Genomic DNA, 18,392 nt, shown 5'->3' with positions numbered 1-18,392 from the left:
TTTATATATAAAAATCACAAAAAAATATAATAAACTGAATATATTTCTCTTTTATTATTTATTTTATGTTTTATACGTTATTTTTCTTAATGTGAATATCATTATTATATTATTTTATTTTAAATACATAGATAAATCTAATTTTTATTAAACCCAATGTAAATATAACTATTATTCTTATAATTTTATATAGCAAAAAAGTTAAAAATCAAATAAAAATATTTTGAAAAGGTTTTAAGCACACGTGCGACCGCTCGCGTAGGCCTTGTGCTAAAAAACCTTTTCCTTTTCTCTTACAAAAGTTAAAAATCAAATAAAAATATTTTGAAAAGGTTTTAAGCACACGTGCGACCGCTCGCGTAGGCCTTGTGCTAAAAAACCTTTTCCTTTTCTCTTACAAAAGTTAAAAATCAAATAAAAATATTTTGAAAAGGTTTTAAGCACACGTGCGACCGCTCGCGTAGGCCTTGTGCTAAAAAACCTTTTCCTTTTCTCTTACAAAAGTTAAAAATCAAATAAAAATATTTTGAAAAGGTTTTAAGCACACGTGCGACCGCTCGCGTAGGCCTTGTGCTAAAAAACCTTTTCCTTTTCTCTTACAAAAGTTAAAAATCAAATAAAAATATTTTGAAAAGGTTTTAAGCACACGTGCGACCGCTCGCGTAGGCCTTGTGCTAAAAAACCTTTTCCTTTTCTCTTACAAAAGTTAAAAAATCAAATAAAAATATTTTGAAAAGGTTTTAAGCACACGTGCGACCGCTCGCGTAGGCCTTGTGCTAAAAAACCTTTTCCTTTTCTCTTACAAAAGTTAAAAATCAAATAAAAATATTTTGAAAAGGTTTTAAGCACACGTGCGACCGCTCGCGTAGGCCTTGTGCTAAAAAACCTTTTCCTTTTCTTTTACAAAAGTTAAAAATCAAATAAAAATATTTGAAAAGGTTTAAGCACACGTGCGACCGCTCGCGTAGGCCTTGTGCTAGAAAACTTTTTCCTTCTTTATTAAAAATACTAAAATATTCCCAGCTACAAGTAATCTTTCAGCTAGAACTACGTAACCCTGATTTCTCATTTTGAATGAGAATACGTAGGAGCAAGGTCAATCCTTGTCGGGCCCAAAAAACTAAAAAATATATTTTGTTTATTTATAATTTTATTTTAGGGGATAGTTAAACATTTTGAAAACCACATCATATTCGCGCATTTAGTTAAAGGTACTGCTTTAGGGCAGGCGTTGTAGGGTGCTAACATCTTCCCTACACGTAACCGACTCCCGAACCCAGAATATGGTTTTCGTGGACCGTGCTTTATCATTTTGAGGTTTTTCCATAGTTTTCCATAATAAACTATGGTGGCGACTCCAAATCTCTTTTCAAAACCCGTTTCTTATTTGGATCGTCGTCCCGTCGCGATTCCGGTTGCGACAGATGGCGACTCCACTGGGGACATCTAGAGAGTCGAGCCATTCAATTAGATGCGCGAATTTGGTGTGGTTTTGTTTTGTGTTTTTCTTTCCCTTTTCTCTATCTATGTGTGATATTTGGAATAACTGCAATAACTGTGGAATATTGAACCCTAGGGTAGACAATATGTTTATATCTGCCTGGGAATTTTTCTGGTTGTTTTGCAGGTGAGGGTTTGGGTGTGCATAATTTCCTCCCTTCACACACACACTTTTGGCATATCATGAGTGGGGCCCTATACCCGGGTCTGAGCGTAGCTTAGAATTAGAGGAGTTGTGTAGCGGTGTCACTCTGGGATGTACTTCCTGTTTGGCTATCGTGAGAACTCCAGCTAGAGTCTGTTCTCTTCATATGTGTTTTCACACCTAGTTGATTACTCGACTGTTGTGGAAATGCTATGAAGGGGGCCATAGCTCTAGTGACCTTTGACCTTTAGGTTCAGGGAACTACCCTTGTGAGATTGCATATACTTGACCTTGAACTCAAAGCAATGAACCTTTGGTAGGGCACGATGGGAGGAATATATGCTTCTGTAACCCTCACGCTGTTCGTTTTTTTTATGATATTACATTTCATACCATGCATGTGTTTTGTTTTGTCATGTTATTTTATTATCATGCATCATATTCATACATCATTTAGTAACATGTTAATTTTAAGGGAAATCACAGGTACCTACTTGACTTCATACGAGATGGATGTTAACACAAGATCTAATGCTACACAGCATACCAACTCTTCCGATTTAAGAAAGAAGTATAGTCTAAGGACTCATGTTGGAAATTTGACCGGGCTGATAAACTTGGGCAAAAGGCTTAAGACTATAAAGAGAGAAACCTTTCAGAGAAGATATGGAAATTTGTTGAATTTAATGGAGGTTGAAGTACAAATACCCGCTATCACAGCCTTGGCACAATATTATGATTCTCCGCTTCGATGTTTCACATTTCAAGACTTTCAGTTGGCGCCAACCATAGAGGAGTTCGAGCATATCTTGGGTTTGCCATTGGAGGGCACCACTCCCTATCAACATTTAGAGCATCATGCCTCTATACCCACCATTGCTGCCATCATGAAATTACATCCCAAGGAGCTTGAAGACAGGATGATGATGAGGAATCAAGTGCATGGGTTATCACAGGGATATCTAGAGCAGTATTTACATCATCTGGCTGATAAAGAAGATTGGGAAACTTTCATGGATGTATTAGCCCTCACCATATATGGCATTGTCTTGTTTCCCAAAATAGAAGAATTTGTGGATTATTCCGCGATAGACGTCTTCGTGGCGAGTAAAACTAGATCAGAGAATCCTGTAACAGCAGTTCTTGCAGATGTTTATGGGACTTTAAGTTTTTGCCATGAGAGAAAGGGAAAGAAGATTCTTTGTTGCTTACCGGCGTTGTATACATGGATGACAACGCGCGTGTTTAAGGAAATGGTCGACGTTAAGAGTCTATCGGAGAATTTGTCACACCAAGGGCTTAAAGGTAAAGGAGGAAACGATTGGGCCCGATTCCTTGCTGGCTTGAGCGAAAGAAGTATAAAATGGCGCCTTCCTTGGCTCGGAAATAAACTGGCTATACAACATTGTGGTAGTTTTCCTAATGTACCTCTTATAGGTGCCCGGTACTGTATCAATTACAACCCTCTTTTGGTGCAAAGACAATTTGGGCATCCTATAAAAGGGGCACCTTCATCAGATTACCTTGCTACTCTATTCATTTATTACGAAGACGGGCATTTCATCGAATTGTTAAGAAAGGTTAAAAGCGCCTGGGAAAATGTTGTTCGAGCAGAGAAGGACTTAAGGGATGGAGTAGTGGATAGCAGGGTTAGTTATCACACCTGGATTCTGGAGAGAGTGAAAGTAGTCAAGTTGCCCTTCAAGCCAATCAAGGATCAATCAGCTAGTGAAGGACCATCCCAAGCTCCTGAAAGTGAAGAGGTGCAACAACTAAAAGCTGAGATGGAGAAATTGAAAATAAGGAATGCTAGGTTGGAAAACGAATTACAAAGGGCGCGTAATGATCTTGTGGATATGAAAAATGATAATGAAGAAAAGTCGCGGGCTTATGAAAACCTTGTCAAAAGCCAGAAGGCTGAGAGGGATTACACATTTCGAGTAAAACAGGATCTAGCTGCCGCGAGTAAGGAATTATCCATGAGGGTAAATGAGAAGAAGGTGGCTTTAGAAGAGGGAAAGGAGTGGAAGCACCTCTACGAAGAAGCCAAAAGAGATAAACGAGAAGCCCTAAAGAGATTAAGAGAAGCGCAGATTCAGATAGAAAAAGCGGGGCATGAGATGAAAGAGATGGCTATGTCGTTCGAGGCGGATATGAATAGGGAGCGTTGGAAGTTAACAGAAGCAGAGGAAGAGCATCGAACTCTGATAAAACAAATGGAGGAATATATCGAGGAACAGGAGGAGCGATGGAGGTCGATAGATTTTGAAGAAAGGCATCAGGCCTTGATAAAGCGAATGGAAGAGCACATCGCCGAGCAAGAAATGGCTGTAAAGCACTGGAAGGAAAGATTCTCTCAGTTGGCTGCTTTGGCAAACGGGGCAATTGAAGACATCCCCAGGATGGTGTCGAATGCTGAAGCAAGCACTCATTTTTGTAACTCACCAGCGGAAATAGAATTGTTTATTAATCATTGTAAATGGTTGGTGGGAGAGATGAAATCTTTCATTGCCCGGGCGCGGGATTGATGTACATCGGAATTATATGTTTTGTTACTTAGACGATGTAATGGATCAAATTTTCTTTAAATGAAAGATAAGGGATGTTTGTTGGTATCGGCTTGTGTTAATTTTCCATCAGTATTGTCATCGTTATCCTGTGATTTCCACTTATCACTAGCATGCATCATGTTTTCTTTTGTTTTGCATTTTTCATCCTTATTTAATTTAATTTATTAAAAAATAAGCAGCAGTACAAGTGAGAAAACAACGGCAAATTTTCCACGACATCCGTACAGGACCAGAGCTAACTCGAAGGTCATGGAGAATTGGGAGCAGTCACACGAATCTATTAAGGCCGATGTTAGCCAGTTGAAGGATCAAATGGCCCAGATTTTGGCGGCTCTCGAAGCCCTAAAGACTACGGGAGGGGCGACGCCTGCGCAAGTCGAGGGAAGTGCTCAATATTACCCTCCGGTGTTCAGTTCCGGGAGCCAATCTGTTCCGTTCCCAATGTATGGATTGCCTCCAGGTTACACCCCACCTGTGGGAGAATACGCAGAAGGGGAGCAGACTTCATTCTCTTTCCCTACCACTGCTAACGTACCGCCAATCAGTACTCAGGGACCTGTCATAATGTCCGCACCTATGGTAAACGAGGGAATGCATGCAAACATGTCTGATGGAATACGAGTAACTCCGGTGCCACCTGTGATTACCGGAGAGGGCTTTTCTACAAGGGCTGCGCCATATACTTCTTTTCAGGGGGTAACTAGTAATGTTGATGGGGCAAAGGATAAACTGGAGAGCCTAGAGGCAAGGTTGAGGGCTGTTGAGGGGTATGAAAGTTATGGATTTGGGGATGTTTCCAGATTGAGCTTGGTTCCTGGCGTCAAAATTCCACATAAGTTCAAGGCGCCAGACTTTGAGAAGTATAAGGGAAATACATGCCCAAAGAGCCATCTAACCATGTTTTGCAGAAAGATGGCTGCATATGCTTATGATGAGCAGCTTGCTCATTCATGTTTTTCAAGATAGTTTGGCTGGAGTGGCATTAAATTGGTATACCCATTTGGAGCCGGCTCGAATTCGTTGTTGGGCGGACTTGGCTGATGCTTTTGTGAAGCAGTATATATACAATACACATGTGGCGCCTGATCGTTTACAGCTGCAAAACATGTCTAAGAAAGACAACGAAAGTTTTAAGAGTATGCTCAGCGGTGGAGGGAATTGGCTGCACAAGTTGAGCCACCTTTGTACGATAGAGAAATGGTGGCAATGTTTGTAAATACGCTCCAACCACCATTCTATGAACATATGGTGGGAAATGTATCTTCAAATTTTGCCGATATCATCGTGATAGGCGAGCGGATAGAGATCGGGTTGAAGAATGGGAAGATTGCATATGGCTCGTCGGTGGGTGCAAACTCCAAAAAACCCAATTTCAACTCAGGGAAAAGAAAGGAGGGAGATGTGCATGCAACATCTGCAACCCCCGTGTGGAGAGGTCAAGCTCCCACCCATAACTATCGACCATACTGGGGTCAACATCCACATGCAGCTAACGCGTCATTTGGTCATCAAATTAGGCCTCAACAACAACCGGGGTACTATCAACCACAATACATCCCGATGAATAATTGGAGGGGAGAGGCAAATGTAGGTTCCAATATGAGTGCGGGTCCCAATACTTATCCAAGAAGGAACCAAGAAAGAAATTATGTTAATTTTACTCCAATTCCTACAACTTATACGGAATTATTGCCTCAGCTTATCAAACAAGGGCTAGTTGTCGTTTGTCCCTTGAAGCCTTTGCAGCCTCCGTACCCAAGAGGCTATGATGCAGAGGCAAAGTGTAGTTATCATGGAGGGGCCGCTGGTCATTCTACTGAGAGGTGTCTGGCTTTCAAGCATAAAGTGCAGACTCTAATTGATTCTGGGTGGTTAAAGTTCCAAGAGGATAAACCTAGTGTCGAGTCCAATCCTTTATCTGGGCATGGAAGTGCTTCGACGAATGCTGTCGAAGTGAAAGAACATGAGCTGGTGAGAAATGTGAAAGAAGTTAAGAGCTCTAGGAGGTTTATCTTGGAGGCGTTGCTGAAAGTGGGTATCTTGAAGGGTGATTATGATGAGAGTATGGCATGCGCGCTCCACCCAGAGGCTGAGCACTCTATTGAGGAGTGTGTTGAATTTGAAGAAATTCTGCAAGACCTGCTAGATCGTGGTCTGATGCAGGTATGCTACAAGAGGGAAGAGGGTGATGTATTTGCACAAACTGGTGATGAATCCGACATGATTGTACCAGAACCATTGGTGATTCGTTTCACTAAGACTACCTCTATTCCACCAACTCAAGGAAGGTCGCCTGTGGTTATCCATGTACCAGCCCCTTTTCCTTACAAGAACGAAAAAGCCGTCCCATGGAGATATGGGACGTATGCGTCAGGCGAAACGCAAAGCGTTGACCCTGTCGTCAAAAACATATCAGGGATAGGGGGAATGACTAGGAGTGGTCGAATTTTCACATCACCTGAGTTGGCACGAGAAAGGGTTAATGATAATGAAGCAACGATAGCCGCGAAAGCAAAAGAATTCTTAAAGGGGAAGGGGGCACAGACAGAGGAAATCCCCGACAAGGAAGAGAAGAGAGGGGTTTCTGAAGAGGAGGCTATTGAATTTTTAAAATTCATACAACAAAGCGAATATAAGGTGGTGGAACAGTTAAACCGTATGCCTGCTCGCATATCCTTGTTAGATTTGCTCATGCATTCGGCATCACACAGAAAGTTGCTAATGAAGATACTCAGTGAGGCTCATGTGGAGCAAGGTATTTCATTGAATAAATTCGAGGGTATTGTTGGCAATATTGTTGCTAATAATTATCTCACCTTTACGGATGAAGAGATACCTGCTGAAGGAAGAGGGCATAATAAGGCTCTTCATGTCTCTGTGAAATGCCTGGACCATGTTATTGCGCGTGTTTTAGTGGACAATGGGTCCTCCTTGAATGTTATGCCGAAAGCAACCTTGGAAAAGTTACCTTGCGAAGGAATGCATATGAGGCCAAGTTCAATGATTGTGAGGGCGTTTGATGGCAGTAAACGAGAAGTGATGGGAGAGGTGGAATTGCCAATACAAGTTGGCCCTTGTGTATTTCAAATAACATTCCAGGTTATGGATATCCTGCCAGCTTACAGTTGTTTGTTGGGACGCCCATGGATCCATTCGGCTGGAGTTGTGCCTTCTTCATTACACCAGAAGTTGAAGTACGTGATGGGAGATAAACTAGTGATAGTATCAGGAGAAGAGGATCTTCTGGTGAGTGGGCCATCATCCACACGATACATCGAAGCGGCTGAAGAAGCTCTCGAGATAGCCTTTCAATCGTTGGAGATTGTGGGAAATGCTTGTGTGGAACAGTTTCCAGTTAATCCTCGTTTATCATGTGCTTCTATTATGATGGCTAAGATTATGATAAAAGAGGGCTATGTATATGGGGAAGGTTTGGGCAAATATCGGCAAGGGCGAGCATTCCCTCTGGAGATCGTTGAAAACAAGAACAGATATGGCTTGGGGTACAAACCTACCCGGGAAGACAGGAAAAGGATGATTGAAGAAAGAAAAGAGCGCAGTTTGGCCCGTGCAGAAAGACGAGGGCCCAGAGAGAGCAAAATTCACATTGTTGACATCAAGGAAAGCTTCCGCAGTGCTGGGTGGATCAACATTGGCCAGATAGCAGCCGTGGAGGATGAAGAAAGGCCTCAAAGTTCGAGCTTTGTGTGGGCTTGCTCCCCTGATACTCAACTCAACAATTGGGAAACACTGGATTTACCTGTGATGCTTAATGTGAACAAAATGTAATAGTTTTAATTAAGCTTATAGTTTCGATTGGGGCTTTAGAACTGAAGTTTTGTGGATTGATTCTTTTTACTTTTCACTCAGCGTGACAATAAAGTTGCATTTCATCATCATTTGGCATTTTTTGTTTATCTTATTTATTTATACTTTTTCATAAATTTAAATGATGCAGATGTGACAATGATTGTTTTGAAAATAATGATATCAATGTTCCTAATTTTGAGCACCCTATCAATAATACGGAAGATGATTTCGAAGATGATGTGGAACCCTCTCCAGAACTGTTGAGATTAGTGGAACAAGAATCTAAGGAGATAAAACCCCATCAGGAGGAGATTGAAATACTCAACTTGGGGGAGAATGATGAGATAAAGGAGGTGAAAATCGGTACTAGTATGAAAACGGAAGTGAGGGAAAGATTGCGTGCCTTATTGAAGGAGTTTAAAGATGTATTCGCGTGGTCTTACAATGACATGCCGGGTCTGGATACCGATATTGTGCAGCATAAGCTCCCACTCAAGCCAGAATGCCCTCCAGTCAAGCAAAAATTGAGAAGAATGAAGCCGGAAATGTCCCTAAAAATTAAAGAAGAAGTCCAAAAGCAATTTGACGCAGGATTTTTGGCCGTGGCAAGATACCCACAATGGGTAGCGAATGTTGTACCAGTGCCTAAGAAGGATGGGAAGGTTCGAATGTGTGTTGACTATCGTGATTTAAATCGTGCAAGTCCGAAAGATAATTTCCCGTTACCACACATCGATACTCTGGTTGATAATACGGCCAAATTTTCGTTGTTTTCGTTCATGGATGGATTCTCGGGATACAATCAAATTAAAATGGCACCGGAAGATATGGAAAAAACGACCTTTATCACGTTATGGGGAACATTCTGCTATAAGGTTATGTCTTTCGGACTCAAGAATGCTGGGGCAACATACCAAAGGGCAATGGTGACACTTTTTCATGATATGATGCATAAGGAAATTGAAGTTTATGTGGATGACATGATTGCAAAATCGGAATCAGAAGAGGAGCATATTTTCAATTTAAGGAAATTATTTGAGAGACTGAGAAAGTACAAACTCAGATTAAATCCTGCCAAATGCACGTTTGGAGTAAAGTCTGGAAAATTGTTGGGCTTTATTGTCAGCCAAAGAGGGATAGAAGTTGATCCGGACAAAGTAAGAGCGATAACGGAAATGCCTGCGCCCAGAACAGAAAAGGAGGTTCGAGGTTTTTTGGGAAGATTGAACTACATTGCTAGGTTCATCTCCCAATTAACTGATACTTGTGAACCAATGTTCAAGTTACTACGGAAAAATCAGGCCGTAGTCTGGAATGAAGATTGTCAAGTTGCTTTTGAAAAGGTCAAACAATACCTGCAAGACCCTCCTGTATTGCGTCCACCTATGCCAGGAAGACCGCTCATTTTGTATTTGACCGTATTGGATAATTCAATGGGTTGTGTATTGGGTCAGCATGATGAAGATGGGAAAAGAGAGCATGCTATATATTACTTGAGCAAAAGATTCACAGATTGCGAACAACGATATTCGTCGTTAGAGCGAACTTGTTGTGCACTGGCGTGGGCTACTCATCGCCTAAGGCAATACATGTTGAGCCACTCTACTTGGTTGATATCTAAAATGGATCCTATCAAGTATATTTTTGAAAAGCCCGCTCTCACTGGAAGGATAGCTCGATGGCAGATGCTATTGTCAGAGTACGACATTGTATATGTTACTCAGAAATCTATCAAGGGTAGCGCTTTAGCGGAATATTTAGCCCATCAACCCATTAGTGATTATCAGCCAATGCAACCTGAATTTCCTGATGAAGATATCATGGCTTTATTTGCTGAGAGCGAAGATGACAAAGATGAAAAAGCATGGACGGTATTATTCGATGGGGCTTCGAATGTAATGGGGCATGGAATAGGGGCAGTGCTTATCTCTCCTAAGAATCAATACATTCCAATGACGGCAAGGTTGTGTTTTAATTGCACGAATAATATCGCAGAATATGAAGCCTGTGCCATGGGAATTCGAGCAGCTATAGAGTCTAAAGCAAAAATTCTGGATGTATATGGAGATTCAGCTTTGGTCATCCATCAATTGAAGGGAGAATGGGAGACTAGGGATACTAAATTAATTCCATACCAAGCTTACATCAGGGGATTAATTGAGTATTTCGATTCCATCACGTTTAATCATATACCGAGAGAAGATAATCAATTAGCAGACGCATTGGCTACCTTGTCGTCGATGTTTGAAGTTGATCAAGATGCAGAATTGCCAATGATTGAAATGAAGAGTCATACGGAGCCAGCATATTGTCATTTCATCGAGGAGGAAGTAGATGGTAAACCTTGGTACTTTGACATTAAACATTATCTTAAGACTCGAGAATATCCAGAGAAGGCATCCGAAAACGATAAAAGGGCGTTAAGGAGATTGGTTGGCAGTTTCATTTTGAGTGGGGATATTCTATATAAGAGGAACCATGACATGGTTCTCCTTAGATGCGTAGATGCAAAAGAAGCCGAGCTGATACTAAAAGAAGTACACGAGGGTACATTTGGCACGCACATGAATGGGCACTCAATGGCCAGGAAGATACTGAGAGCGGGGTATTTTTGGTTGACTATGGAAAATGATTGCTGTACACATGTGAGAAAGTGTGAGAAATGCCAGGTATACGCAAGTAATATCAATGTTCCACCCATGACCTTGAACGTGTTGTCTGCACCATGGCCCTTTTCGATGTGGGGAATAGATGTCATCGGAGCTATAGAGCCAAAGGCGTCAAATGGACACCGTTTCATATTAGTTGCAATCGATTACTTCACCAAATGGGTTGAGGCTGCTTCTTATGCTAATGTGACTAGAAAGGTGGTGACCAAGTTCATAAAAAGGGAGTTGATTTGCAGATACGGGCTCCCTAATAGGATCATCACTGATAATGCCACTAACTTGAACAACCAGATGATGACAGAGTTATGTGAGGAGTTCAAGATTCATCATCTTAATTCTTCTCCTTATCGTCCAAAGATGAATGGGGCAGTAGAGGCTGCTAACAAAATATCAAGAAGATTGTGCAGAAAATGGTGGTCACATATAAGGATTGGCATGAAATGCTTCCTTTTGCTTTACATGGTTATCGCACTTCGGTACGAACATCGACTGGGGCAACGCCTTTCTCGCTTGTATATGGAATGGAAGCAGTACTTCCGTTTGAAGTGGAAATTCCGTCCTTACGAGTTTTAATGGAAACCCAATTAGAAGAGGCTGAGTGGGTCCAAGCTCGTTTCGACCAGCTCAATCTCATTGATGAAAAAAGATTAACAGCAGTATGCCATGGACAATTGTACAAAAAAGAATGAAGAAGGCATTTGACAAAAAGGTACACCCAAGAGAATTTCATGAAGGTGAGCTGGTGTTGAAGAAGATTCTACCCATACAGAAGGATCATAGAGGCAAATGGACTCCAAATTATGAAGGGCCATTTGTAGTGAAAAAAGCATTTTCTGGTGGGGCACTAATTCTCACAAGAATGGACGGAGAGGAGCTACCATTGCCAGTTAATTCTGATGCAGTAAAAAAGTTTTACGCGTGATGATTCCGTGATGGCGGTTGCTATTAAAGGGATGTTGATATTATCTTCAACGCTTATTGTACTCTGTGTTTTATTCAATAAATAAATTTCACCTGATTTCATTCATATTTTTGGTTGTTTACATTCCATCTGAAATATTGCATGTCACGCTGAGCTGTTAAGTAGTCAAATGAAAATGAAAATGAAAATAAGTAAACGCGTGTTGACAAAAGCATCACGGGTATATTCGGTTGGTGAGCTCGGTCCTGGAGGATGTCGAAAAGGAAAATGAAAAAAGAGGCGAAAAAAAAAGGTCACATGTTGAGTTTGTTGTTAATAAAGTTGTCAAAGATATAGTACTTTCGAAAACAGTTTTGAAAAATACCGTTGGTGAGTACTTCCCTGATTCAAGGTTTTGGGTGTAACCGGTGTTCTTTTCTTGATAAAGCATCTGCATTCACATTACTTGAACCCTAATGTTTTCGCTTCCCACAAGACGGAGGATTTCGCCATATGCCTAATATTGGGGCAGTTTTCATCATGTTACATATCACCGATAATCCGTTGATTAGGGAGATAAAAAAAAAAAAAAAAAAAAAAAAAAAAAAAAAGGAAAAATGAAGTTGAGGTGTCAGGCACTACATAGTTTCGTTTCAGGTTTAAATTCAAGAGAAAGTCAGACAAACAAGATTCAGAGTGACGTGTGGCCGTTTTTTCGTTACCCAATCGTCAAAAGCAGTTCATCCAATTGCACCCCTTTTGAGCCAAAATGCATAATTGTTTTCGTCACCCTAGACAAGAATCATTAGCAGGTCGACGTCAATTTAAAAGGGTACATCATAAGCATCCAAAGAAAAAGGAAAAAATGAATGAAAAGGAAAGTATCATAAAGGATCACAACAAGGGCAACGAAAAGAATGATCCAAAGGGAAAGAAAGGAAAAAACAACAGAAAATATGCTTGAAGTTCAAATCCCTAAGGACAAATGACTGGGCACCTTGCAAATGATTCTTGTGTAAAGACTTTAACCGTCAAACACTTATTTGGGCCTTCGTTATCCTTTCTTTCAAAACCCTTTGACCTTTAGCCACGGTACAAGCCAATAAAAGTCCCCGCTGACTGAAGACTGTTTGTCCTAATCTTTCTCACGAATTTAATTTTGAAACAGAATGATGTGGTGAACGACGCATTCAGTTTTATTAAAAAAAAATTATTAAAAAAAAAAAAAAAAAAAAAAAAAAAAAAGAAGAAGAAGAAAAAAAAAAGAAAAAAAGGGGTCTCCCTGTCAATCGAAGATTATCCAATTTTGGGGGAATCTTTCATACTCAAATCTTTTCACTTTTCCATTGTGCAAAATTGGGGCAGTATGGGAGCGCAACATGTTAATAGCACTTTTCCCCAAAGGAGGGACACACATACGTTAATCATTATTCATTTGCTTTTCATAACCATTCTTCCACTTTCTACAGGGTTCAAGTTAATTCGGATTGCAAAAAGCGATAAAAAGAATTTTAACTCAGGGTTACACTTTCTTCCTGCTCATCGAAGGGTTCTATACTTATCAACGTTGTTTTTAGGAATGCGTTTTGAACGTACATTGTGTTTGATGACAATATTAACAATGGATTCCAAGCATGGAATTTCCAAAAAAAAAAAAAAAAAAAAAAAAAAAAAAAAAAAATGAAAATGAATGATGAAAAGCGAGAACAAAAGAATTGTTTGCAAAATCTTCATGTTTAACTTGGCATTTATCAACTTTTCAAAGCTACAAATCCAGGTTTTAATTTTCTGTTATAGACCCTCTGCATGGCAATGGTCGGATTTAAATTTCTGTTCTGTGAGTTTGGCCCTCTGCGAGGCAATGGTCAAATCCAGGTTTTAATTTTCTGTTATCGACCCTCTACATGGCAATGGTCGGATTTAAATTTCTGTTCTGTGAGTTTGGCCCTCTGCGAGGCAATGGTCAAATCCAGGTTTTAATTTTCTATTGTCGACCCTCTGCATGGCAATGGTCGAGTTTAAATTTCTGTTCTGTGAGTTTGGCCCTCTGCGAGGCAATGGTCAAATCCAGGTTTTAATTTTCTGTTATCGACCCTCTGCATGGCAATGGTCGGATTTAAATTTCTGTTCTGTGAGTTTGGCCCTCTGCGAGGCAATGGTCAAATCCAGGTTTTAATTTTCTGTTATCGACCCTCTGCATGGCAATGGTCGGATTTAAATTTCTGTTCTGTGAGTTTGGCCCTCTGCGAGGCAATGGTCAAATCCAGGTTTTAATTTTCTGTTATCGACCCTCTGCATGGCAATGGTCGGGTTTAAATTTATGTTCTGCGAGTTTGGCCCTCTGCGAGGCAATGGTCAAATCCAGGTTTCAGTTTTTTGTTACTGATACTTTACTTAACATTGGTCGTTTGGCATCGGGACTTGAACCATTTTGTTTGTTTTCTTTCATGATTGAAACCCGGACAAAATTAGTGTCTTTATCTTTACTTAGCTTTACTTAAATAATAAGAAAAGATTAAATTTTCATATTATTTAGTAATATCTAAGTAAAGAGGGGCAGCTGTCAACACTCAATTTTGTCCGGGTTGAAAAAAGAAGTATTTTTATTGGTTTTTTTTATTTTATTTTACCTTTTTTGTTTTATTCTATTTTTATTTATTAGATTTTTGCTTTTTAATTCAATTTCTACTTTTCTTATCTTCAATTTTGTTTTAATAGAGTTAATAATTAAAAAATTAAAAAATGAAATTAAAACTGAAAATAAATAATAAATAAAATAAAAAGTAAAAAAAATAAGAAAAAGAAAAAAACGTGGAAAAAGGTGGGGTATGTGAGACGTGTCTGGGGTGAGGGAGACCAGGTGGTTAGGAGGAATATCTCCAAGATTTTGGGAAAACAGAAAAGGGGGTTTTTGGACGGAGCTGGAGGGATCATCTTGGAGGATCCAGAGGAATTTTTCACCATTTTTTTTGGCACGGTAGGGAACGAAAAACGCCAGCCAAAAGGGAGAGAGAAATCGGAGAAGGAGAAGAGGAAAAGGGGAAGAGAAATTTGATCAGAGGAGGAGAGGTACAAGGAACTACTGGGAAGGTAAGTCCTCGTCCTTCAAGCTTCACTGCTCACCAGTGTAAATGCTTACAGTCTTGGATCATAGTATTGTTATTGGTTTGTATTTGGTTTGATGATGCTTGGTTGGGTTTTTCTGTTGGTTTTTCGGATTAAACATGTGATCATATTAGGATGTTACTTTGTCTGTTTCTGTACGTTTGTTTTCCTTTCATCCATCATCAACGTCGATTTTGGGTTTTCCCTATCCTTTCTCATAACCATCACATAGACTACGACCACGGCCTAAGGAGGAACGAGACTCTCTTCTTGACCCTCACCAACATCATCCACCCCGTTGAATTGAACAGAAGCCATTTTTCTCCCTTATCACATAACAAACATTTTGCTCGCCACGCCTCATTGCTCCAGTCCATCACACACTCACATTCATACGCACCAAACACCAGCACAGTGACTTCATCTTCACTCACAGGGGGAATTTCACTCTTCCATCCTCGGAACCCAACGCCAGCCGAACCTTCAAATAAACAAACAAACCAGCAAACCCACAAAACCCAGTCTTCTCCTCTCTTTTCTCCCATCCTCGGAACCCAATCATCCTTCCCCCACTCACGACACAATCGTCATCAAAACCCCAAGACTGATGCCCATAATTATACCAACGGGAGGGTAGTTGTTGGCGGTGAGTTTTGGATTCCGAGTAGGAGAGTTGGACCCCACGGACGACGGGGAGGGGAAGGTAGTGGTAGAAGCAAAATGTGAGACCGGTGGTTCCGAACTCGATGGAGAAGGGCGACCTTGGATGGGTGGCATCGGTCGGTGGAGGCGGTAGTGCGTGCGTGCGCAGGGGAGGCAAACCTCTTTGGGTTACCTTCTTCGAAGGAAGTCTTAGGTTTCTCTCGGTTTTTTTTCTTTTTTGTTTTTTTTGTTTTTGGATTCAAGTGGAAGGGGAAAAGAAACCTGGGTCTTGGATGCTGCTGGTAGATTTCACTCGAACCCTAATGAGTTTCTGAACAAAGGGGCTCTGGGCCTAGCCCGTGTGCTCCCCTTTTGCCCTCCCGTTTCAAGCATTGCTCCCATTCACCCCTCTGGTTTTACCTCATTCTTTGCTCTCATTGGATTTTACTATCTGCAATCTTATTTTATTTTCCTAATTATAATTTTTTTATATATTACTATTGTCTTTGCGTGCTCTCTGTTTTAACCCCACATCATTATGTCTTGTGCCTGTGTTTTGTGCTTTATTTATGTTTGCCGGTTTTAATTTTATCTGTTACATATTAATCACTACATACATTTTTAATTGCTTACTGCACCTTTTTTACTTTTCCTTCATTGTATTAATTGTTTTATTGTTATTACGCTACTAATTTTATTTTCTATTTTAAACTTTTATCTTTATATATAAAAATCACAAAAAAATATAATAAACTGAATATATTTCTCTTTTATTATTTATTTTATGTTTTATACGTTATTTTTCTTAATGTGAATATCATTATTATATTATTTTATTTTAAATACATAGATAAATCTAATTTTTATTAAACCCAATGTAAATATAACTATTATTCTTATAATTTTATATAGCAAAAAAGTTAAAAATCAAATAAAAATATTTTGAAAAGGTTTTAAGCACACGTGCGACCGCTCGCGTAGGCCTTGTGCTAAAAAACCTTTTCCTTTTCTCTTACAAAAGTTAAAAATCAAATAAAAATATTTTGAAAAGGTTTTAAGCACACGTGCGACCGCTCGCGTAGGCCTTGTGCTAAAAAACCTTTTCCTTTTCTCTTACAAAAGTTAAAAATCAAATAAAAATATTTTGAAAAGGTTTTAAGCACACGTGCGACCGCTCGCGTAGGCCTTGTGCTAAAAAACCTTTTCCTTTTCTCTTACAAAAGTTAAAAATCAAATAAAAATATTTTGAAAAGGTTTTAAGCACACGTGCGACCGCTCGCGTAGGCCTTGTGCTAAAAAACCTTTTCCTTTTCTCTTACAAAAGTTAAAAAATCAAATAAAAATATTTTGAAAAGGTTTTAAGCACACGTGCGACCGCTCGCGTAGGCCTTGTGCTAAAAAACCTTTTCCTTTTCTCTTACAAAAGTTAAAAATCAAATAAAAATATTTTGAAAAGGTTTTAAGCACACGTGCGACCGCTCGCGTAGGCCTTGTGCTAAAAAACCTTTTCCTTTTCTTTTACAAAAGTTAAAAATCAAATAAAAATATTTGAAAAGGTTTAAGCACACGTGCGACCGCTCGCGTAGGCCTTGTGCTAGAAAACTTTTTCCTTCTTTATTAAAAATACTAAAATATTCCCAGCTACAAGTAATCTTTCAGCTAGAACTACGTAACCCTGATTTCTCATTTTGAATGAGAATACGTAGGAGCAAGGTCAATCCTTGTCGGGCCCAAAAAACTAAAAAATATATTTTGTTTATTTATAATTTTATTTTAGGGGATAGTTAAACATTTTGAAAACCACATCATATTCGCGCATTTAGTTAAAGGTACTGCTTTAGGGCAGGCGTTGTAGGGTGCTAACATCTTCCCTACACGTAACCGACTCCCGAACCCAGAATATGGTTTTCGTGGACCGTGCTTTATCATTTTGAGGTTTTTCCATAGTTTTCCATAATAAACTATGGTGGCGACTCCAAATCTCTTTTCAAAACCCGTTTCTTATTTGGATCGTCGTCCCGTCGCGATTCCGGTTGCGACAAGAACTAAAATAACTTTTCATTTCATTAATCGCAACTAAATTTGGTAATTATCACTAATGTTGATAGAACTAAATGACAAGAATTCATAATAAAATGTGTATCATGAAAATAACGTGAAAGTGACTTGTACATGTCTATTACATGATGTGCTTCTAGGTTCAAATCAAATTGAAAAACCTAATGAAGGAGATTCAAATCAAAATGATGTGCTTCTAGATTCAAATCAAATTGAAAGTTCAACTCCTACCATTAACTCAAGAAGATTATTGTCAGATGTTTGGAATCACTTTAAGAGACAAAAGGTTGATGGAAAATGGAAAGCTATGTGCAATTGTTGTTCCGAAGTCTTTTAGGTGAGGCAAGGCAAGGTATGTCACATTTGAGAAATCATTTCAAGAGTTCAAGCTTCAAACAAAACGGGACATCAAGCAATCATTTTTAAAAACTCAAAAAGAAGGTGATGAAATCGTAGTTGGTCTTAATCATGTGTTTGATCAACAAATAGGTAGAGATGCACTCTGTATGATGATAATTCTACATGAATATCCAATGTCAATGGTTGATCACATAGAATTTAAAGAATTTTGTGCAGATGTACAACTTCTATTTAAAGTGGTTTCTCAAAACACCTCAAAAAAGGATATTATGAAGGATTACAATGCTAAAAAAGAGAAATTGAAATTATTGTTGTTAAGGATTCAAAGTCGAGTTACAATTACAAGTGATATGTGGACTGCTAGTAATCAAAATATAGGCTACATGACTATAACAACTCACTTTATTGATGATGTATGGACGCTTAAAAGTTGACTTGTGCGGTAATAACATTATACTCTATTTTAAGTGTAATTTTTATATTAACATTGTTCTTCTTCACTAAATTAATAAAATATGACTTTCAACTTTAGGTTTACGTATGTGTCTATTCCTCATACTAGTCAAGTTCTTGTTGAATAATTGGTTGAATGTTTAATGGATTGGAATCAAGACAGAAAAGTTTCTACTTTG

The 18,392-nt window shown here is 39.3% G+C and overlaps 1 protein-coding gene across 1 annotated transcript; it reads left to right on the top strand.

Annotated features, from left to right (window-relative positions):
- The first annotated feature begins 4,791 nt into the window (after positions 1 to 4,791).
- On the top strand, positions 4,792 to 8,013 carry LOC148193935 (uncharacterized). Its single transcript, XM_088097050.1, has 7 exons — positions 4,792 to 4,836; positions 4,909 to 4,990; positions 5,507 to 5,991; positions 6,094 to 6,810; positions 6,853 to 6,949; positions 7,046 to 7,920; positions 8,008 to 8,013. The coding sequence occupies exons 1-7, from the start codon at positions 4,792 to 4,794 to the stop codon at positions 8,011 to 8,013; spliced, it is 2,307 nt and encodes a 768-aa protein (XP_087953176.1).
- Positions 8,014 to 18,392: the final 10,379 nt, after the last annotated feature.

This window comes from Vigna umbellata, chromosome 8, assembly GCF_029865625.1.
Source record: "Vigna umbellata cultivar VRB3 chromosome 8, Vumbellata_1.0, whole genome shotgun sequence".
NCBI classification, from domain to species: domain Eukaryota; kingdom Viridiplantae; phylum Streptophyta; class Magnoliopsida; order Fabales; family Fabaceae; genus Vigna; species Vigna umbellata.
Note: the sequence above shows the minus strand (reverse complement) of the source record. Positions and strands in the feature narration are given on the sequence as shown.